Below are 24,734 nucleotides of genomic sequence, written 5' to 3'. Positions count from 1 at the left end.
GCCTTAAGTATCTGAACTACCCCTCCCCCCTAAATTAATAAACAAGATACATATACCCGCCATGTACAAATCTTAACCATAAATATATACTCTCTCTCTCTCTCTCTTTATATATATATATATATATATATATATATATATATATATATAACCAAATGTGTACAAAATTCAACCAGTTATCAACCAGGAAAATGAAAGTAAATATTGAAAATTGAAGACTCATAAAAGAAGGATTTTATCTCTTTTTACTAAAATTAGTCATCAAAATATTTGACATTTAGAGCCCGTTTGGATTGGCTTATAAGTTGGCTTATAAGCTGTTTTCAGCTTTTTTGAGTGTTTGGCTGGCCAGCTTAAAGTCATTTTATGCTTAAAATAAGCTCAAAAAAATAATTGGACCCATTTGACTTAGTTTATCTAAAACAGCTTATAAGCTGAAAACAGCTTATAAGCCAAAAAAAATAAGTTGGACTACCCCAACTTATTTTTTTCAGCTTATAAGCTGCAAACAGCTTTAAGCTGTAAGCCAATCCAAACGGGCTCTTAAAAAAGAAGATGTCATATATTAGTTTAGAATTGCCCGAAGATCTACCCTTGTTGTTGCAATTAAGTAGTGTATTAGACGTTTACGATGAGATAAAAAATAATTCTAGACAAATACTCTTATAATTGAGGCTATTAGATATCTTTTTTAAGGGTGTACAAAGACCTTAAAAGACATATAATATGAATAGACATGCAGGGGTAAAGCTAGAAGGCAATGTACGTTAACTTATGAGTTTTGTCCGAACTCAGTAGGGTTGTCCTAAACACCGTATTTACGTTATGAATACACTAAATATGCTTAAATTCTAAATTTAGAACTCAATTATTAACACTTGAAATTGTTGTAAAATTTAGAACTCATAAGGTTCAAATTGGATTCCCTCTGATGGCAAGGAGTATAAAATGTAGTAATAAAAGGTTTGAACCTCCAAAGGAAAGATTAGTGTTAGGCTCGGAAAAAAGGAATAGTTATGATTAGAAATAACTACAACACTACCCAAACAGCTTTCAACTGTCCAAATTGAATACATGCATCAAACTACCTCTATAATCTTTGCTCCTTATTTGGCTCTACTGGTCCCATTTTTTCTTTCCAACTGTGCCAACTTGGTCCATTTAATTCACCCCTTAAGTATTCACTGTCTTTGCATGTTATATATATACCTGTGTAATTGCTTACTAGCAAGTGCACACAAACTAATTATATCTGTCTCCACAAAAACACTTAGATTTTGTAGGTGTTTTTGTGACTTTACTCTTACCAAAATGGCCATAACTAACTCTACTATTTCCATTTTTTTCAGCCTTTCCTTGATTTTGGGAGTGGCTATTTCTCAAACTGAGGCTCGGGCATTTTTTGTGTTTGGAGACTCACTTGTTGACAGTGGCAATAATAATTATTTGGCCACTACTGCAAGGGCAGATTCACCTCCTTATGGCATTGATTTTCCAACTCGCAGGGCAACTGGTCGTTTCTCCAATGGCCTCAACATTCCTGACATTATCAGCTGAGTCCATTTTACTCTGCTTTTATTTTATTTTTTAATGTACACTAGCAGAAGGGAGCTTTCAAACAACGGTAAAATTATTTCTATGTGACTTATAGGTAATAGGTTCGAACAAAGTAAAATCAGCCACTGATGCTTGCGTCATGCTAGACTACCTGCAGCACACCCCCTTGAGGTGTGGTCCTTTCCCGGACCATGCGCGAACTAGGGATGCTTTGTACGTTAGCATAAGGGGACCTTTAGAATAACAATAAGGCTGTCTTAGTGTAAGTTACAGCTCATAGCTCGAGCGCCAGTATAGGCTGCTTACATCACACCCCTTCCTCGTACAATGTAAGAATGTGGGTCCTTTGTGCATTTGGTTGTTTTTCACACTAGCACCTAATTGTGTTTCACTGCCTCTTCTATGAAAGGATTTAACTTATCACTGAAATTGTAATTTTAACCTGTTGTAGAAGGTAATCTATCTTATTTTGCAAATTATTTATCTTACCTTTTAGACAGACTACCTATAGTTTTCCTTTAGGAGTTTAACTTCTATATACAAATACAAATAATGTAAAAAAGAAGTTACATAAAAAAAATTACTATCGATAACCGTCCATAAAAATAAGTACTCTATATGAGAAGGTATAACATTTTACATACTTTCACATGCATGAGTTGTCAAGACATATGTGTAACATGAAGAAGGCTAACATCTGTATATACCATTTGATACAAAATTAGCTTGATGAGTTTTTTTATCTTTTGCTGAACAGAAGAGCAACATTTACATCATATTTAGCCACACAGTTAATCAGTTTTAATTATTTTACTTTTTCAGGTCAGCAAATTGGTTCTTCAGAATCACCACTGCCTTACTTGAGTCCACAGCTTAATGGACAAAGGCTTCTTGTTGGTGCCAACTTTGCATCTGCTGGAATTGGAATTTTAAATGACACTGGCATCCAATTTGTACATACAAACACTAGTCCAAATTCAATTATTTCCATTTAATATGCTAACATCTCTTGTTTAAACATTTTAATTTGTTTGTCTAGTTAGATACACTTTAGTTTAATATGTAAATATGCTATATATGCAGGTCAATATAATTCGAATGCCGCAGCAGTTGGATTACTTTAGGCAATACCAGAGCAGAGTGCGTGCCCAAATTGGAGAAGCAAGTACCCAAAGACTTATAAATCAAGCTCTTGTTCTTATTACTCTTGGAGGCAATGACTTTGTGAACAACTACTATCTCGTGCCCAACTCTGCACGGTCGCGCCAATATGCTCTCCAAGATTATGTCCCTTTTATTATATCAGAATACCGTAAAATCTTGATGGTAAGTGTAACATGATTTCTTGTACAAGTTCAGTAAAAAATAGGGATAATATCAGAGACGACCCCTCTGATTTGGCCTCGTAACATTGACCTGCAGTATAAGGGTCTTCATTCAATATGACAGTTACTATCAAAATAACTTTTCACCAAGATAATTGGTTAGCAACTGATGCTGGTAGCTGTTGTCAAAATGACATGTCACTAGAAAGATTCAGACAACATTAATGTAGTTGGAGTAATGGGTGTCTATTTTGTGAGCACAATATTAAATGCACATGTCATTTAGTTGTTTGAAGTTCTGCGGAGTCTTGTATTGGTAGATAAATACTCCACTTAAATGTAAACCTCTCCCTCCCCACCCCCCCCCCCCCCCCCACCCCCGACAAAAAAAAAAAAAAACCCACCCCCTTTTTATTGAGTTCTCATTCTTTTTTATTTATATGCTAGTAGAAAATATAGAGAACTTTTAATGTTACAGAAACTAATCATTTTCTTTTCTTTCTAATATTGCCTTTACAATGTTATTGCAGAGGCTTTACGATATGGGAGCTCGTAGAGTCCTTGTGACCGGTACTGGACCATTGGGTTGTGTCCCAGCAGAACTTGCCCAACGTAGCAGGAACGGGGAATGTGCAGTCGAGTTGCAACGAGCTGCAGCCCTATTCAACCCGCAACTTACTCAAATGTTGCAGGGCCTTAACAGTCAAGTGGGCAGCAATGTTTTCATTGCTGCAAACACACAAGCAATGCACCTTGATTTCATCACTAATCCACAAGCATTTGGTAAGCAGTTTAATTTCCTAAAACCTATGCTTTAAATTCACATGTCCTGTTATATTGACCTTAATTCTGTTCTTGGCAGGATTCATAACATCAAAGGTAGCATGTTGTGGGCAAGGGCCATACAATGGTCTTGGCCTCTGTACACCACTGTCTAACTTGTGCCCGAATAGAGATGTGTACGCATTTTGGGATCCGTTCCACCCATCCGAAAGGGCAAATAAAATAATTGCGCAACAAATCATGACTGGTTCGTCACAATACATGACACCAATGAATCTCAGTACTATTCTGGCCATGGATTCCGAGGCATGATATATTTCCGGAATCTGTTCATTACCTTTTCCGTTTATTGCAGATTTTTGCATATAATAAGTTGTCTCCAGCACATTACCATGTGCTCTTTTAAAATTTCCAAAGTTTAGCAGTGTGCTATGTTCATTCACAAAATACAGTAATGTAATTTGTAGGTGGAGTGTAATGTCGTTGAAATGTAATTCTGGCACTTTCATCTACTCGAATTTGGTTAATGCATTTCTCCAGCTAACCTATGACATTACAATTATTAGTCAGTGCTATAGCCAACAGTTTTTATTAATGTAGTAGTTGAACTTGAGAAACCAAGGGTCAATGAATATGACATTAATTATTCAAGTACTAATACTCCTATTCTTGTGCAATTGTTGTTGAATCACCCGCCTTAAGGAGTTCCAATTCATCACAACATCTCTAACTTATTCGTAATTCGTAATTTAAGATGTTTTTATTGTCATAAAAAATTAGTTGAATTATCTATAAGTTTTAAGTTAGCTAATACTAACGGAATTACGGAAGCACAATTAAAATACGAATTTACGTCAATCCATTGGGTTTATTGTTTTGCTTTTCATAGGTTCAAATGTTATGTGTGATATTCTATTATTTTTCTAAAATTCTTGTTTAGAATTTTCCGACTCCATCACTAACTAGTAACTACAAGTGCATTAATATCAATTTTGGTGCTTGAAATCTATTTATTGAAGTGCTTCTTCAATTGCCAAAGACATTTTTTTTTCAACCGATCGAAGAACAAACAAAATCACGTCGTGATCAGGCGGTCCTTTCCTGTGCTCATACATACAACGACATAAAGTGATGTGTCAATACCAATATGAAACTCCTTATTTGGATGTACATTTAGTCTTTTGATTAAAGTAAGGTTGCGAAGAATAAAACTTACCATCTTTCCATAGATACGAGTGTAGCAAGTATTTTTCAAAGATTTAATTATTAGTGTACAAATTTTAAACTCTCAATAATACATTTCTAAACCTTTTCTGTTGCGACTAGATTACCTCGGCAAGTGATAAGATTAACTTAACTGCACTCTGTTCATGAAAATCGCAAATATAATGCAACTAAAATTTCCTTAGAAATGGTACATTACCATTGAAATATGAGAAGTCAGAGACGCGAAAAAATATTAATATAGCATAGGACAAGCAACGCAATGAATAGTTGGATAATTTTGTAGCCTAGTGTATGGGTACCTCTGCACAAGCACGTGAGCCAGATATATCAAGATTGAGTTTAAGTGTAAATGAAAATTTATACAATCACGTTATTTACTAGATAATTACATGTAAATTTCTTTACTCTCTCCATCCCAATTTACTACTCTCTCCGTTCATTTTTATTTGTTCATTATTCTAAAAATAGATTTTCACTTTTACTTGTCACTTTTAGCATATCAAGAGAAGACAATTTATTTTTTCCTGTTTTACCCATAGTATTAATTACTCACTTCAAATTATTTTTCAAATCCAATAAAAATATGCATCAATTAATATGAGTACATTGGTAAATTATGTACTCCATTTATTATTTTTTAAATAGCGTGAAAAGTTTAAAGTGGACAAGTAAAAGTGAACGGAGGGAGTAGTATGTGATACTAAGCACTGAATTTAAGAAAGAAAGAAAGTTTCTAAAACAAATTATAGATATTTGTGTGACAGTATATCATTCCATTACAAGTAAAAGAGGAAGTTTTAAGTTAAATTATTTCTAAATATAAAAATGTATCATTTTTTTTATGGACTAAAAGAAAAATGTATCAAATAAATTGGGAAAATTGTTAATCTGATAAAATTGATAACCAAGTTATCACAAGATTAAAATTAATTACAGATAGTTTAAAAAATCTGCCCCTGTATATACTTGGATCAATGAAGATTCTCCTTCAGCCAATACACGCCATGTACCGGATAATTTTGTTTAATGTCCACTCTTTCTGACGAAATTATCACGTTTAGTATGGGCCTCACGTGATTTTTTTTCAAACCAAAAGTAAAGATTCCCTGGCTGAGATATCAATTTTTTATTTTTTTTCAAATTTTCTCAGTGGACATGTTAATTAAGGTTTAATTTCTAGATTAATTTTCTGAAATAACCTTCCTCTATCTATATATAGCAGTGGTCTTAACACACTTCCCACCTTGAACTAAAAAACCCTTCTCTTCTCAAAGTATTATTATAGTGAGCTTAGTAGTTGAAATCAATTCAGAAATGGAGAGGAAATGTTTTGGGCTTTTCTTTGTGCTTCTCATGATTTTTGCCTCAGGTAAGTGTCCCTTCATCAATCATCGGTAGCCTTTTTCGTTTATTTTGCTGCACAGCTACTTATTTACGTACAAACTATAAATGTTTTAATCATTTTTGCTGTGATGTTCATGAATGATTCAAAATGTATATATAATAAAGATTTTCATCTTTGGACAGTTGGATATGGAATTACTTCGATGGTTTGTATAGATCTTTTTATTTTAGTAATTACTACTATTTCAAATACTTCATGGTACAGGATAATTTGGACTACAAGATTAAACCGGATTATATAGAGAGCGGCATTTTCTAATCAACCAACCAACTACATTCCAATCTTAAATAGTCTGTTGGAATCAGACATATAAATCATAATATTCATCCAGATTCATCATAGTAGATAGTATATTTTAGTACTGATCGTCAATATCAGGGGCGGATTTACAGGGTAGAGAGGGTGTTATCCGAACACCCTCAGCAAGAAAATACAATGTATATATAGGGTAGATTTTTTGTGATTATGTACATTTATTAACTTTTGAATACCCTAAACAAATGCAAATTGTTAGCTCAAGTGGTCCAGGATGTTCAAAATTGTCTATAGCGTCCTAAGTTCGATTGCTAGTAACAACATTATTATTATTATTATTATTATTATTATTATTATTATTATTATTATTATTATTTATATTTAGCTTTTGTTGGTTTTTCCGAACCCCTAGAGTAAAAATCCTGGATCTGCCACTGATGAATAAACAGGAATTAACTACGGACAACTTCTATCACTATACAATAAAATTTCATAGCTAACTATTTAGTGACGGATTAGCAATAAATTATCAAAAAGTCATGTTAGCAACTAATTCTGCTTGTGACAAATTTCGCATCTAATTCCTGTTTTCTTTTTTACTTTGTCAATTTACCTCAATTCGTTTTCTTTATTGGGACTTAAAACTATTCATGTTTGCAAAGGTTACATAGACGGAGTTATATTTATTTCTTATCTCATCAACTAATTAATAACGTATTCTTTTTGTTGATATATGGATGCAGAAATGGAAATAATGCCACAAGTAGAAGCAAGAGTGTGCATGTCCCCTAGCCATGGCTATCATGGTCCCTGCTTGCGTGATCACAATTGTGCTCTTGTTTGCCGAAATGAAGGCTTCTCTGGTGGTGACTGTGTTGGCGTCCAACGCAAGTGTTATTGCACTAAGCTCTGCTAATTTTTTTTTTGGTTTCCTGCTTGGTGTCCGGGACTCATTTTGAGGCCTGATTAATTTGAATTTGCGCCAGAAAATTCTATTAATTTAACTTCCTTTTCCTTTTCGTTTTGGAAGGCTTGGAACTTTAATTTCCCTTGAAAGTCAAATATGAATAGATGAATGTAATCCATCTTCCAATAGGACTATGTTTGAATTTCCGTTTAATTATATATGGTCAAGTTGCTCAGGAAGAAGAAATACATATATGTCATAGAAAGTATATATATTCCCATTTAAAAGAAAAGGGTTAAAGAATATGAGCATCCGACCAGAAGATCTTTCAAAATAATGAGCAAAGTGGTACAAAGTTAGTATAAAAAAGAGTTAACAGGTTAAAAGTCGCTTAAACTATCAACGTTTTGCGAGTTTCTTATTTAAACTATTGGATGTTAAAAGTGTGGGGTCCAGTCCTCTATCCCATATTTTAAGAAAGGAAGATTTTTCTTCCTTTGACAAAATCACATTGGTAGCAATTGTGGAATTGGCCAACAAGTCAATTCTTTTGTTCACATAGCCGTGATGTAAGCGCTTACCTTATCTTAGTCGTGATGTAAGCGCTTAGCTCATCATAGTTGTGATGTAAGCGCTTACCTCATCATAGGAAATTCATTCCTATAAATAGGCGGCTTATGGTTCATTTGTATCAACACCAAGATCATTTGCTATACACACCAAAATCTCAGACAATACATCTGAGTGAGAGCTAAGTGAGGTATTCCATAGACTATAAGAAAATAGTCTGTGAAGAAAAATAGAGTGTGAGTGATATTGTAGTGAGGTGGGAAAATCAAAAGAGTGTTTTTTCTTTTGAGGGTGTAGTGGTCTTAGTAGTATTTTATACTCGTTACTACACAGTGTAAAATTCCTTACTATAGTGATATCAGCTGCTCCTCTTGGCCGTGGTTTTTCCCTTATTCAGAAGGGTTTCCACGTAAAATCTTGGTGTCATTATTGCTGCGTTTTATTCTTGCTGATTTAACCATAACTTAGTGTTCCGCGTTTATCACTAATACCGTGAATATTATTTTTGCGGGTCTATTTTATTCCCATCAAGTGGTATCAGAGCCAAGGTTCTGTCTGAGTATGCTCTGTGGTTGCAGCACAGTCTGAACTTCCACATCAGAAAAGAATTACTTTGGTCTTCGAATAAAATAGTATTTGTATTTGTGATAAACGATGGAAGCCAACACTAGTAGAATGGTTACATTGAGTGGCGTAAATTATGCCATTTGGAAGGGCAAAATGGAAGATTTACTCTATGTCAAGAATTTTCATCAACCTGTCTTTGCCAATAAAAAGCCTGATAATAAATCAGATGAAGAGTGGAATTTGTTGCATCGGCAGGTTTGCGGCTTTATTAGACAGTGGGTTGACGATAATGTGTTGAACCATATTTCTGGAGAGACACATGCTCGGACCCTATGGGAGCATCTTGAAAGTTTGTATGCTCGAAAAACTCGTACCAACAAGATGTATGCAATGGTATGCACTCGACCAGATATTGCTCATGCAGTCGGTGTTGTTAGCAGATTTCTCGAAAATCCAGGGAAAGAGCATTGGGAAGCTATGAAGTGGATACTCAGGTATCTAAGAGGAAGCTCAGGGGGAGCTATACCATGGCAGTCGAAGTTGCAGAAGTGTGTCGCACTATCAGATATGCTGACCAAGGTGGTACCGAGAGACAAGTTCGAATCGTGCAAAGAATTTGTCGGCATGCACTCAAATTAGAAGCCAGTGTACCCTCCTTCAGGTGAATGGGACTGGAGGGGGAGATTTGTGGGGTCCAGTCCTCTATCCCATATTTTAAGAAAGGAAGATTTTTCTTCCTTTGACAAAATCACATTGGTAGCAATTGTGGAATTGGCCAACAAGTCAATTCTTTTGTTCACATAGCCGTGATGTAAGCGCTTACCTCATCTTAGTCGTGATGTAAGCGCTTAGCTCATCATAGTTGTGATGTAAGCGCTTACCTCATCATAGGAAATTCATTCCTATAAATAGGCGGCTTATGGTTCATTTGTATCAACACCAAGATCATTTGCTATACACACCAAAATCTCAGACAATACATCTGAGTGAGAGCTAAGTGAGGTATTCCATAGACTATAAGAAAATAGTCTGTGAAGAAAAATAGAGTGTGAGTGATATTGTAGTGAGGTGGGAAAATCAAAAGAGTGTTTTTTCTTTTGAGGCTGTAGTGGTCTTAGTAGTATTTTATACTCGTTACTACACAGTGTAAAATTCCTTACTATAGTGATATCAGCTGCTCCTCTTGGCCGTGGTTTTTCCCTTATTCAGAAGGGTTTCCACGTAAAATCTTGGTGTCATTATTGCTGCGTTTTATTCTTGCTGATTTAACCATAACTTAGTGTTCCGCGTTTATCACTAATACCGTGAATATTATTTTTGCGGGTCTATTTTATTCCCAACAAAAAGAAGAGTCCGGAAAATGACCCAATAAAAGACCAAGTGAACCAAAATACCAAAAAAAAAAGTACAAAAGTACCTTTAACGCAGTATCTTACTGCGCTAAGGGATTTTGACTTTCTCCTTTAGCGTAGTAAAATACTGCGCCATAGGAACTAACATAAAACCCCATCGGTTTGCACCACTGGTCCCTTCCACGGCGATTTTTTTTTTAAAAACGCCGTTAGAGGCATTTTTAAGGTGGTCGGACTTCATAAAACATCGTTTTCTATTAATTTTCGTCGGGAAAGTTTAGATTCTCGGTTATTCAAGTCAAGGAGCAAGATTCTAAGCTTGAATTTTGGAAAAAAGCGGCGTACCAACTCAATTAAAACAACCCTTCAACAATCTTCGATTAAGGTTTTCTACTATGAACTTTTATTAGTATCTTGTTAAATACATTATATTCTAAGCATGTTTAACATTTAATCGTCGCGATATTTTTTTTTTTTTTTTTTTTTTTGTTGATCGAGCTGGGTAGTAGCGTTTTGCTACTGTCCCCCCCCCCCCCCCCCCCCCCCCCCCTTGTCTAATTTATTATTTGTTTTACGTTTATGAATTGCTAATTTGTTAAAAGTTTATGAACTGATAATTTGTTAGATGTTTATGAATTGTTAATTTGTTAATTGTTTAATATAGTAATGTACTACTATTTGTAACATATGCCATGATTAATTAATTAGTTGTTAATTGTTGATTATGAATTGATATTTTGTTAATTGTTTATGAATTATTATTTTGTTAATTGATTATGAATTGTTAACTCTATATTATTTTAAAAGCATGAATATATATGTTAACTATTCTATTCTATGTCAACTAGGTAACATATTAAAACAAAAAAAAAAAATTAACTACTGAACCTAAATTTAAGAGAACTCGATGAATCTGTGGTTAAGAACACGATATTTATATAATTCTGTTCTATGTCAACTAGGTAACACACAAAATAAATAAATAAAAGATCATTTACTAAACTTAAAAAAAGAATAGTTAAAGTTCTTCTTTTAATATATATGTTCACCGAAATAAATATTATTATGAATTTCATAAATAGATACGTTAACTATAAAATGCAAAGTTTCTAGAAAAATATGTGGTCGACGAATATACTCTTTTAGTCTAATTTCATCATATTTGTGTTGGCTATTTTGGTCAACTAAAAATATATCACATATTCAAAATAGAATTCTAAGCAAATACTACTGCTGAATTTTAATTCCCAAACTAATTAACTTAAAAGTCTTTGCCATCACATAATTCAAAACCCCGTGTCCTTACTATCACATATTAAATTTACTGCACATTTAATATGACGAAAGTTATTCTGAAAAATAATTATTTTCTTCCAATATTTGGTTAGAGAGTGAAAATAATTTTGGGAAAAGACTTTCTACTAAAGATTGATAACAAAATTACCAAATCAAATATTCAGAATCGTGCGAGGCAGTAAATATTTAATTTTTATACATTCAAAATAAATATTGTATTCAAGATAATAATTAGATATTATTTTTTCAAGTTGCTTATCAATAGAATATAAATAATATTATAATAATCGACAAGAAATATTTGTGCAACGCACGTACATAGAGACTAGTTATAAAAAATATAGTCATCTCCTATTATTTGTTAATTATGGCATTGTTACTTTATTTATTTGTGAAATTGTTTATCGCATGTTAATTATTCACAAGATATAATACAACATAATTCACATATTCCCTATAAATGATTAATTAGTTAATATAATTTCTCTTTAATTTCAAGAATAATGAATAATTTAGTTTCCACAGACCCAACTCTTTCATGGATCCGAATGTTCACCCGGGGCTCGATGATCACCCGGGGCCCGATGATAGATCAGTATTGTCTTTGCAAGACAATCATAGGTCAGAGTTATTATGGACTGGCGCTATAGCGATATCGACTAGGCTCCGTCCCTGTAGGTGGCAGAGAGCGTGGGATCTTTTACGCGAGCGCCCCCACGCCCCTGCGTGTTAGAGATATTATTTCAGGGCGGTATCTAGCGTTGTGTGTCCGTTGGTCAGGTACAACATGATTGGGCGCTCATTATGGTCATGGTTGAGCGGTAGAGGCTGGAGACACATACCTTCCATCTTCGCACTGGTGAGGCCACAATTACACTTCAAGATATGGAGGTCTGGTTTGGATTACGGGTAGATGGAGAGCCATTATACACTCGGTACGAGCCTTCTTCTGGTAGTACATGGGTGACGGAGTTGACTAGGCTCACCCACTTCATCCCTGATGTCGGGACAGAGTCGGGTGCAGATTAGTGCACTCTGCACTTATTTGCTGGCAGAGCATTCTGTTGAGGACGACACTTAGCAGGACGTTGCTGGTCGTCATGCCCGTTTGTACCTGCTTATCATATTCGGGGGCATCTTGTTCCCGAACTCATCGGGTGCTTATGTCAGCTTACGATATTTGGCCTTCTTGGAGCATCTGGACAGCTTGGGAGACTACAACTGGGGCGATGCTGTTTTGGCGTACCTCTACAGATGCCTATGCCGAGCGTCTATTGGCCGTGTCAGCGATGTGTGTGGATTTTTTGCTCTTCCCAGGTAATATTTTAAGTGTGCGTTCCTTTAATGTAAATAAACCTCTTGAAACAATGACTAAAAAAATCATATTTTCTAATATCGCTTACAGTTATGGACGTGGGAGAGGATGCTGCCTTTTCAGCTCATACCTAGGCATCACCTCGATATTGACATGCCCTGTGCGAGGAGGTGGACGGCAGGTTTTGACCGGGATGTGAATATGCACCACAATATTCTTCCATTCCGGGACCAGCTTGATCACATGACAGACGGTGCGGTAAAACTCTTTAACTTTACATTAATAATTTAATTAAACATCTTTTCTACTTGGTGATCACTAATTTGTATTTATATTTTATGCAGCTATTTATATGGACGATGTACGCTGCTATATTGGATTAGTTGCTGGCCTTTTGCACGCAGGTCAGGCGGTGTGGAGGTCGCGGTGTCCATTGATACACCTGGACATCATTGAGGACCACATGCCCGAGCGCGTCTTACGACAGTTTGGGTATACACAGAGTATACCCCTTGACGTTCGTCATGAGCTCCGACACTACCAGCGGGACGATCGAGCCGCTGTTAATGATGCATTTCTGGATTTCATGGGTGTCCAGATCCACTGTTGGTAGCACAGATTGGGCACTTTAGCGGTGGTCGGCCATGTGACTCCCATTCAGGATTACATGCGCTGGTATCATGGGATCACACGCCGATTGATCGGCAACCCAGCTTTGCGTCCCGCAAGGGATGTAGGATACTTAGCACTCACGGGCAGTACGAGGCGTTGGTAAATTTATCGTATTTAGATTTATTTAATTGTATTAATTGTTACGTTTTAAAAATAACTTTTTTTACTGTTGAACACAAATACAGCTGGTGGCCGTACAAAGATTACACATATTGGGGTTAGAGCATATGCCTTACCCCGAGATGGTACGTATATCCGAGGATGGTATCCGGCAGGCAGGAGAGTTTAGGCGCATGAATGATCCTGTTCCAGAGGCTGAGTATCAGGCGGCGCCAGGAGGAGGACGTGGTGCTGCCAGAGGAGGAGGCGGTGCTTCCAGAGGACGCGGTGCTAGTAGAGGACGCGGTGCTGCTAGAGGACCCGGTGGTGGAAGACACCATTGATAACGTCCAAATCCACTCCTTAAAGAGAAAGTGTGCACGATCGTATGCAATATAATTTACCCAACTATGAGTCGGGGTCGATCCCACAGGGAACAATATGCTAGGCGATTTAAACAAGTTGGGAATTATCACTTTCTACGCTAAGCCAAACACTTGATAATAATTTAGTTTTTTTTTATATAAAATTATAACTAATGCAAAAATATAAACTAATCTAGAAAGCGAATAAAATGATCAATGGCCACAAGCTTGGATACAAGGAACTCTCAAGTAACGATCCAATATATTTTATGATTTTTACAACTAAGAGCGGGTTTATGTTAATAGATAATGGTTTCTAAAATCTCATTGAAAGTCTTCTAACCAAATCATTGAATTTCACTCTAAGCTTTTCCAAGCCTTAGAGTGTGATATCAAGCACAACCAATTGAATCTCAAATAACTTTCCTATTCCTAGCTCAAGTTATTAGATGGGTTTAATGACCCAAATTCTTGTTTCCCAACCTAGATTTCCTCTTCCGAGCTTAATCAAATAAATGGGCAAGTCTTGGGGTTAGCTAATCCCTTAAGAAACATTAAAGAACATGATTAATTAAAATAACAAAGACCCACTTTAATAGCAATAAAAATCATTCAATACATAAGCATAACAAGAGTTTTAATCCAACACTTGATAATGCCTAATATCATAAACAAGATTCAAGTGAAAGAAGAAAATACTACACACTTAAATATTCAATACAAAACAAGGAATTGAAGAAAGGTTTAAGAGATATCTCATTAAGGTGCTCCAATCTCCTCCTCCAATGGTGTAGATGAAACCCTAGCTCTCCAAGCTTGAAAATATGGCCAAAGTTATGTTTTACAAACCCTAAAAGAGTATTTATAACATTCCAAAACGGGAACAAATTGTGGACAAAAATGCTCTGCGTGCAGCACATGCTGCAGCAAGTGCCACTCGCATGCACAACATGCTGCAGCAAGTGCCACTCGCAGGTGCTGCATGCACAACATGCTGCAGCAAGTGCTGCTAGCATGTGCTACCAGAAAGTGCTGCTTGTTCTATTTTTGCTCTATTTTGCTCCATTATGCTCTCCGGACATTTTATCCTACAAAGCGACATAAATACACAAAAAGTAACACCAAAAGTGCTTGAAGAGTCACAAAAGCTTAAGGAATTAGCATCGAATATCCCGTAATTTCGCGGCACATCAACCATCTAGTAGATGAGGCCGCTCCCATTCCAGAGGTCGTTCCCGTTCTAGTCATCCGCAGCCGTTACAGGCCAATGGCAGTTCAATTGGACAGTCACCTACGTTTACGCCGGCGCTCCTACTTGCTGAAATACCTGGGTCTTCATCTCAGCCGAGCCAGAATGCGTACATAGAGAAGCGTGATGACTTCGATTGGGCGGCGTTACGCGAGTCATTAAGTGATGAGCAGCCTGTGAGGAATTTAAACGGACCCAGAATTCTTGACTTCGATGACTTTTTAATCTCGGTTAGTATTTAAAATACTTATTTGATCATTTAAATTACTTATTTTAATATATATGTTACTTATTATTTAGTATTTTTTTATATTTTAGGATTGGCGCCAGTGGCTCCACCAGAGCGACCCACTCAGGCGTTTTCTCATAGGCCTGCCGAGCCAGCGGTGTCTTCCCATGTGACTGTCGAGCCACATGTAAGCTTTTTATTAAAATCAATTTTATTCAAGGTCAATATTTAAAATACATATTTGATTATTTAAAGTACTTATTTTAAATATATATGTTACTTATTATTTCATATTTTTTCATATTTTAGGATTCCGCGCCAGTGGGTCCACAAGAGCGACCCATTCAGGAGCCTACTCATGAGCCTGCCGAGCTAGAGGTGTCTTCTCATGAGACTATCGAGCCATAGGTAAGCTTTTTACTTAAAATCAATTTTATTCAATATAAGGTGAATATTTATTTAATTTTTATAACCTTTATTTGGACATTGAACATCATCTTGTCCAGGAGACTACCTCATATTCTGTACCAGACCCATCTCAGGAGCCTACTCAGGCACCCGTCGATACACGAGTTTGATTATTTAACAAACGTTAATGTATTCAATACAAATAAGAAATGGTACTAATTATTATATATTTTTCAAGTTCATCCTTCGGCGCCTGCGGTGGCAACTCCCGACAAGGAAGAAGTCGAGTTTCCAGACCCAGCTCAGCCTGAGATTGTGAGCGTGCCAGCGGGACTAGATCCCAAGAAGAAGCACGTTATAGTCAAGGGCGCAAGGGCGAGGGAAGAGGAGATGATCATGACTTAGAGCGCCCTGTTATTAAGAGGAAAAACGGGGATGGTATGAGCCTTAAGCCTAAGGATAGTCTCCGTCATACCACATGTGGGACCCACTAGTATATACAATAATCTTGTACAGTTTAAGTAAATAATATATATTTAAAGCGTTTCTATTTATATTTATAAATATTATCTTAGTCTTTATTATTGTTTATAGAGTATTACATCCTAAATTGATAATTAAAAAAAACGTGACACATTCGAAATAAAGTTAAGCATTAATTTAAAAATAACATGAAACTCTAAAAAATAAATAACGTAAAGCTAAGGACACCAAGTGTTCAAACAAACATGGACTTTAAGCACTTTTCGACCACCAAAACGACAATCTGAAGTTTTGCGTATCCTTGATGTATTGAGCCTACTTTATTAATCGCACAAAAATAAGTAGGGTTCTATATAAAATATTAAAGTTTCGGAGTCTCAAAGCACGATTAATATACGGCTAAAGTATGTAAAAAAGTGTGAAAATGTAAAAGAAAGAGAGCTTCAGCAAAGTAAATAGTTCCTATAGCGCAGTATTTTACTGCGCTAAAGGAGAAAGTCAAAATCCTTTAGCGCAATAAAATACTGCGTTAAAGGACTTAACCGTGCCATTACGGTTAAGTCCTTTAACGCAGGCCGTTACGGTTAAGTCCTTTAATGCAGTATTTTACTACGTTAAAGGTACTTTTGTACCTATTTTTTTTTTCTGGAGTATTTTGGTTCACTTGGTCTTTTATTGGGTCATTTTGGTTCCGGACTCTTAAAGGAACCCCTTTAACTACCATGACCTCATAGTAAAATACCTCTCAGAGGAATATGACATGCTACGTGAACATCACGTTCTAAAAGCTCCTCCAAAGAGTTCCAAGTGGTAGTACACATGATTTTTTTTTTTTTTTGAGGGAATAGGCTAAAAACTCCCCCCTAAACTATCACAGTCTTGCGAATTTCATACTTAAACTATTGGATGTTCATAGAACCCCCTGAACTACCATGATGTCATTGTGCCAAATGGACTCATTTTTACGACTTATTTCATCTCCCACGCGCTTCTCAACAAGTTATCCCAAATATTTTGCCGCGTTTCAACTAGAGGTTTTAAAATTTAAAAGGATTTATACTCCAGTGGGCTAACAGGAACATCCAATAATTTAAATATAAAGTCACAAAATGGTGATAGTTTATCAAGGTTTTAACCTTTCACTCCTAAAAAACTTGGATGCCCTTTTTATATCAAACATGACAATATATGATTCAAGACCCTTCCTCAGTCATATAAACATAGCTTTGGAGTTTCAAGTATATTTTGGACAAAAATGGACTTGCCAAAAAGTGATTTTGATATAAAAGGATCTTTATCAACGCCTTCAGACACCCTTTTTACAGGCAATGTTAGAAAATATATGACTCAAAACAGAAATGCTCAAAGCAACTATACTGCCTGCAGTATATTTCACATTGTTCCAAGTCAAAGACTGATGGATAAGTTTATAAAACAGGTTACAAATTGTGCTGCTAACAACTTCATACATGGTAAAAGTGTTATTCCAGAGTGGAACTTTGAGACGAAGTACATAATTCTTTTTCTAGAAAACAAATGGAATCAGAGCCTTTACATTCTTAGGAAAATTTTCAAATTTGGAGAGGTACCATTTCCTAGTAACATAGCTCCTTCCCATCAGATACAAAGTTACATCCACAGCACAGGAAAACGAAAACGATGTCTGGGAGATGAATGAAATCCCTATAAAGCCAAGAATCTCGAAAAGATAATGAGGGCATATGACCACACTGAAAAGGCCACCTTGGGGAATTTTATAGCCCTTCTCTCTCTGGTCTCTGAGCTTGGAAAGGAGGTAATGATGATAAAAGTTGCCACAGATCCCGACTAAGAATATCAGTAAACCGATATACTTCAGATCAACTTCTGGCTCCGTGTATCCTAGAGTTAAGTGTTGGATGAAGATGATGACTACAGCCAACGATAAATAAATAGATGAAATAAGGAGCACTGAACCAAGAACCATGCCACCACTGTATTTGTGAACAAACAGAACCTGCAAAGCAGAATGGGCAATGTTGTTACTCCTCAAAGTTTACCTTCTAAAACATTGATTATGAGATCTAATGTTTAGGTAACTAAATTATCCACACCATGTTGCATCCTTTCTACAAATCCAATGTCTTTTTTTTTTTTTTTTTTTTAATCTGTAGATACTATTTGCAAAAGAAATTCCGTCCATTTCATATTTGGGGTATATGCACAGATCATGAGAACCTTATGTAAGAAAGAGATCTATATCCTAGTCTCTTAGTTAGTGGGATGGCCCTTTTGAAGCATCATGCAAGTTTACCACAAAATTCGCACCATCATTTTAGCAGATTCACCACACATCACGTATCACAAGGTCTTGACTCTTAACCTTAAAGCTTTGCAAGCCAATCAAGGATCTAGTGGCCAAAAGCCTGTCTAATGATGAAACTATCTATACTTAGTTTAGTCGATTTATTGGATAATAATATTCTCCCAAACAACAGAACAAAGTCTTCACATTCATAGGGAGTAAATCAGAAGTGACACGGAAATAGTAAATGCCGAAGCTATTTGCTGTGATATGTCTATTTTATTCAGAAACCATATGTGCCTAAATCAGTAGATAAAAGAAGCTACACGTGGTAGTTGAATAAGTATCCCTACCACTCAAATCTATAGAATAATTTGGGAACTATTACTTTCCAAATATGGACTTTTGTTCACAATAAAAAAAAATTACTACTCAGAGGCCAGAGCTAGTTTTATTTCATGTGGAAGATATACATGGCCACATTCCAGGCTACTCAGTTTTAGCAAGGAAAAATACTGAAAGCATTAGTATCCTGAGAGCTATAGAAAACCACCAGGTAGGCCAGATTATAAATATTTTTGCATTTAGATAGAGAAGTTCTTCCTTCTCTCAAGAACAACTGGAGGAAATCAAATTACTCCGCAACACCAAGAAAATGTCGATCCAGAATTGGTCAGCACACTAATTTAAGCCTAGTCTTACAGGACATGAATACAAGTTGGTTCAATCTATTGAGCAACCAGCTTGGAACAAATTACCTAGTTCCTTGCATCAGATGAATACTTCAAGTCACTTGATCATGCTGAAGATTGCAGTGATTGGTATGAACCAGTGGATTTAGTAGGAATCTTGTAAGCAATATAAAGGCTGACAGTGCAAATTAAGTATGTATATGCATGTTCTTAGGGCAGTGTTAAGGGCTCACGTAACATTAAGATGGGGAGAAAGCACCAAAGTATTACTACTGGATGATAGAAAATTTCAACATCTTTGGAGAGGCAATAACAAGCATAAATATTATTCGAAAAAGTGGGAAGAATAAGTGATAGTACCAAAAAGTATGGTAGTCTGGGTACAAAACTGCAAATAATGGAAGGGCTATGCAACATGAGCCTCCTATATAAATGGCTATGGAGGTATAACAGCAAAAGATGATTCTCTGACAAGGAAGGTTGTTAACGTCTATTTTTGTCCATGCCAACGATATCTGGTGTACGCCCTTGGAAACATATATAGAACTTATAGGAATAGTTGAAAGAAAACATTTACTATAAAGTGGGAGATGGATGGAAGATTAATTCATTGGCTGAGGCACACTCCTTGATAGAGGAATCCATGATCATTTTAGATTTACCTCATCCCCTGAATTTACTATAGTCAAATGCAAAGGAAATGGTAGTGGGTAATTTAGCTTCAAACGGTAGTCTAGACCTTCGCCTTGTCAACTACGGAAATGTAAAGCCCCTACCAAAGTTTCCAGTTTGATTGGATAACTCTACATGAAGCTTGCCTTACTCAAGGCAATTTGAGGAAAAAGGAATCCATTCAGTGCATCAGGTGCTAGAGGCTAGCGATATGTGTGAAAGAGACGTGGAAGATCCTAATCATATGTCCTTGTATAGGGGCAAGGTACTTGTGGTATATGTTAATACATCTGGATTACAATGGGTAATGCCTAGACCCGGAATTGCAATTTGTAACATTCTTCAATTGGTTTGGAAGGAAGCTACAGAAACCTAGCAGGAAAATTTGGAACACCATTCAAATTTAAGTCTTGTAAACTATATGGAGGAATGGAATCTAAGATGCTTTATTGGTATATGTTTGTCCAGGCCATGGAATCAATTCAAATGTTTCACTACTCTTGCTATTTGGTGTAGCTTTAAGTATGCAAAATAATGTAAATATTCTGACCATATAATTTAGGCATAATACATAAACATGCCCTCAAACTTGGCCTCAGCCGGCAGTATGATCTCCAACTTTGGGTGTGCACAAGTTTCATAAGTGACATTCTGACTTCATTATGTCCTCCGGACCAAACCAACAACCCCAACCCCCAACCCTTGACTATCCCACCCCCGAACCTCCACTCGCCACCCCATCCCCCAATAGTGTTTTGCTAGATTACACTTAAATAATTTTTTTTTACTTACTTTTCAAACAATAAAAACATAAATAAGAAACCCACTTGTTTTCCGAGAAAACATTTTCTAGGAAAATAGTTTCCATGAAAACATATTCCTTCATCACCAAACACACCCTAAAGATCATCAACAGTCGGGGACAGATGTAACTTGATGATCTGAACCGAGTACTTTCCACGTGGGGTATAAATTTATTTGGAAAAATCTATTAAAATTGTACCAAATAGTAGATATGAACCCAGACCCTCGCCCGCCCACCCACCCACAAAGGTAAGGTATGTGTGCATCCCTCCACCCCAGACCCTACTTGTGGGACTACACTAGGTATGTTTGTTGTTATTGTTCTAGGTATGTTTGTTGTTATTGTTAGTAGATATGAACCCATAATGGGTTCAATTCAAAGAAACTTAAAGAACCCCTAAATTCTGTATAGCACTAAAAGGGGACAAAGGTATGTACTATCCAAATTCAATTGAGCCACTGAAACATTCCAAAAAAGGAGGGACTGTCAACAGTAACAAAAAAAGCTAGGCATTAAAAGGGGACAAAGGTGTGTATTACCCAAATTCAATTGAGCTACTGAAACATTCCAAAAAAGTGGGGACAAGGAACAAGAAGAAGTTAATTCCAGAACCCCTTTTTGGAAGGGAAAAAAAATAAACAAGAAGTTACTTCAAGAACCCTTTTTTGGAAAAGAAACAAAAAAAAAAAAAAAACAAGAAGAAGAAGTTAGTTACCTCAAGAACCCTTTTCAAGAAATGGATAGTAACAACAGCTTTAAGCATCATAAACCTTGTTCCACCATCTTGGTACAGAAAAAATGAAGCAAAGCCCATAGCACAAGCTGGTGCATATAGTATAAACATCCCAAGTTTGCTAGACATTTTTCTCTGCAGAAAATTACTAGAAGAAGCAGAATTTGTATTCACATTCCAAAATTTGGAGTACTGTAAATGCTTCCCTGTAATTTCAGAGATACCCAAATAGGCCATAAACATAAAGGTCACAACAGTAATAGCTGTGATGACCAAATTTGGCTCTTCAAACACAAAGCTTTGGAACATTTTTGTTGTACTTTTTCAGTTTTTCTTTGTCTCAATATCCAAACCAGATGGAGACCTACGTAGCCTATTTATCTTGTGAATTTGTGTGTGTAAATATGAATTGAATATCATTTTACGTCATTTTCCCAAGAAAGAAAAAGAAAAAAATATCCATTTTCTCGTTCACATTATTAAAAATATTTATTCATTTACAAAATCAAAATAGAATTAATTATAATTTTTCTATTTTATTCTTAATATTAATTGCTTTTTAAAGTAACCACCATTGGTTATAGTGCATTTTATTAGAGAGAGATAAGTGTAACGGAATCCGCGACTTAAGTAGTACAAAAAAAGAAAAGTTGAATCAAAGTAGTATAAAAAAAAAAAAAAAGTACATAAATAGGATTCACGCACGAATTTCGTGCGTGAAAGGACCAAACTGCAAAAAATAACAGTTTGGCCTTTCACACACTAAATTAGTGCCTGAATGAGCAAACCAAAAGTCACCCCCTTTTACCTTTTCAGCCAATGACATTTGTTGTCATTAGCTGCCCACTTGTCTTCTCCTCTTCTTCTTAAGTTCTCATTGCACTGCATCGCATGGAGTCCGGAATCAAAATACCCCCCAAAAAATCATTTTGAATTAAAATATCCCAACAAAAAAAAAGTTACAAAACTACCTTTAGCGTAGTAAAATACTGCGTTATAGAAATAGTACCAAAAAGCAAAAAAAAAAAATTGGCCAAACTTTATTTTTTGCAACACTTAGTGTTTTTTTTCCATACTTTGACCAACGATTAGTCGTGTGTCAAGACTCCGAAACGTCAATATTTTATATAGAACCTGATATTTTTTTCTGCGTACAATAATGTAGGCTCAATATATTAAGGATACGTAGACGTTCGGATCGTCATTTTAGGGGTTGAAACAGTACCAAAAAGCAAAAAAAAATTGAAGCCGTTAACTGCTTTAGCGCAGTATTTTACTGCGTTATAGAAGCAAAAACAATTTCTCCGTAACTTATGACCATCTAAAGTTTGACGACTTTACAACTAGTTTTTCTCCCTATATTTTTTAGAATTATATTTATATTCAAAATAAAGTTATGTCTTGATTAAAAAATAACACGCTTAAATCAAAATCTTAAAAAATAAAACACCCTAAAGTTTTCAAATAAAACTTACTTCTGGTACCTTTTCAACCCCTAAAATGACTATCTGAACGTCTACGTATCCTTGATGTATTGGGCCTACATTATTGTACGCAGAAAAAAATATCAGGTTCTATATAAAATATTGACGTTTCGGAGTCTTGACCCACGACTAATCGTTGGTCAAAGTATGGAAAAAACACTAAGTTTTTTCAAACAAAACTTAATTCGGGCACCTCTTCAACCCCTAAAATGACGATCCGAACGTCTACGTATCCTTGATGTATTGGGGCTACATTATTATACGCAGAAAAAAATATCAGGTTCTATATAAAATATTGACGTTTCGGAGTCTTGACCCACGACTAATCGTTGGTCAAAGTATGGAAAAAACACTAAGTTTTTTCAAACAAAACTTACTTCGGGCACCTTTTCAACCCCTAAAATGACGATCCGAACGTTTACGTATCCTTGATGTATTGGGCCTACATTATTGTACGCAGAAAAAAATATCAGGTTCTATATAAAATATTGACGTTTCGGAGTCTTGACCCACGACTAATCGTTGGTCAAAGTATGGAAAAAACTCAAACAAAACTTACTTCGGGCACCTTTTCAACTCCTAAAATGACGATCCGAACGTCTACGTATCCTTGATGTATTGGGCCTACATTATTGTACGTAGAAAAAAATATCAGGTTCTATATAAAATATTGACGTTTTGGAGTTTTGACACACGACTAATCGTTGGTCAAAGTATGGAAAAAAAACACTAAGTGTTGCAAAAAATAAAGTTTGGCCAATTTTTTTGCTTTTTGGTACTGTTTCTATAACGCAGTATTTTACTGCGCTAAAGGTAGTTTTGTAACTTTTTTTTTTTGTTGGGATATTTTGGTTCAAAGTGATTTTTTTGGGGGCATTTTGATTGCGAACTCCATGCGATGCAGTGCAATGAGAACTTAAGAAGAAGAGGAGAAGACAAGTGGGCAGCTAATGACAACAAATGTCATTGGCTGAAAAGGTGAAGAGGAGGAGACTTTTGGTTTGCTCATTCACGCACTAATTTAGTGCGTGAAAGGCCAAACTGTTATTTTTTGCAGTTTGGTCCTTTCACGCACGAAATTCGTGCGTGAATCCTATTTATGTGTTTTTTTTTTCTGTACTACTTTGGTTCAACTTTTTTTTTGTACTACTTAAGTCGCGGATTCAGTGTAACGTAGTAAAATATACTTGTATTTATGATTTTTTAAGTAACGTGTAAATGTGAAAGTGGACAAGTAATATGAGACGGAGGGAGATATATCTTTCAGCATTCGGAAATTATTTTACATTGGCTTGTGGGACCACGTACTTTAATGATAATAGTTCCAAATCTCAACCAAATTAACGCTGACGCAATAATTGGATCGAATTCACACCTATGATAACAATCTATTGATTAATTAATTGACACTGACATAATATAAATATTTTGTCCTATTAAGACGGATTCTTGTTGATTAATTGACATTGATAAAACATAAATATTTTATCTATTAATGAGGATTCTTGAATATTTGAAACAGAATAATAATGTAAAATATGAGATATTTGGGAGAAACAATGTAAGAGAAATTTAAATAGAAAAACTCTTTTACTTTTAATTAAAAGTCCTTATTTAGAGCTTAAGAAAGAAAACCTTTTGATAAATATTATGTTATGTTTTAGAGATAAGGCATATAAACATTCCTAAAATATGACGAAATTGTCAACTACCCACCTCCATGCGAGGGTCCTATGACCCCCCTAAACTTATATTTTTCATATTATTTACCCACTTGAACTTATTTTTTCGTATTATTTACTCCCTTCACTAATTGCTTAGTAAAGAAAATAAGCTAAAATACGAAGTTTCGATTTGGATACACTGAAGGTGTCAGAAGGAGAAAGAAGTGGTGATTGAAAGTATTAGGAAAGTGTTGATTTATACAACAACACACCGAGTGTAGTCTCACAAAGTGGAGTCTGGCAGGGTAGAGTGTGCGCAGACCTTACACCTACATT

General features: G+C 35.7%; 3 protein-coding genes across 3 annotated transcripts; 2 read left to right on the top strand and 1 right to left on the bottom strand.

Moving 5' to 3' along the window:
* Positions 1 to 1,220: 1,220 nt before the first annotated feature.
* Positions 1,221 to 4,177, top strand: LOC132615085 (GDSL esterase/lipase At5g33370-like). The gene is made up of 5 exons (XM_060329639.1): positions 1,221 to 1,552; positions 2,380 to 2,510; positions 2,641 to 2,883; positions 3,413 to 3,665; positions 3,745 to 4,177. Exons 1-5 carry the CDS (start codon positions 1,312 to 1,314, stop codon positions 3,975 to 3,977), a joined length of 1,101 nt encoding a protein of 366 aa, XP_060185622.1. The 5' UTR covers positions 1,221 to 1,311; the 3' UTR covers positions 3,978 to 4,177.
* A 1,953-nt stretch (positions 4,178 to 6,130) lies between these two features.
* LOC132614861 (defensin-like protein 1) lies at positions 6,131 to 7,647 on the top strand. Its single transcript, XM_060329413.1, has 2 exons — positions 6,131 to 6,261; positions 7,296 to 7,647. The coding sequence occupies exons 1-2, from the start codon at positions 6,207 to 6,209 to the stop codon at positions 7,466 to 7,468; spliced, it is 228 nt and encodes a 75-aa protein (XP_060185396.1). The 5' UTR covers positions 6,131 to 6,206; the 3' UTR covers positions 7,469 to 7,647.
* Positions 7,648 to 17,421: 9,774 nt separating this feature from the next.
* Positions 17,422 to 21,626, bottom strand: LOC132615775 (uncharacterized). Its single transcript, XM_060330373.1, has 2 exons — positions 21,233 to 21,626; positions 17,422 to 18,060 (listed from the first exon to the last, which is right to left on the bottom strand). Exons 1-2 carry the CDS (start codon positions 21,557 to 21,559, stop codon positions 17,590 to 17,592), a joined length of 798 nt encoding a protein of 265 aa, XP_060186356.1. The 5' UTR covers positions 21,560 to 21,626; the 3' UTR covers positions 17,422 to 17,589.
* Between the last annotated feature and the right edge of the window lie 3,108 nt (positions 21,627 to 24,734).

This window comes from Lycium barbarum, chromosome 10 (assembly GCF_019175385.1).
Source record: "Lycium barbarum isolate Lr01 chromosome 10, ASM1917538v2, whole genome shotgun sequence".
Lineage (NCBI taxonomy): Eukaryota > Viridiplantae > Streptophyta > Magnoliopsida > Solanales > Solanaceae > Lycium > Lycium barbarum.
The sequence above is the reverse complement of the archived record's forward strand: the minus strand, read 5'-3'. Positions and strand labels throughout refer to the sequence as shown.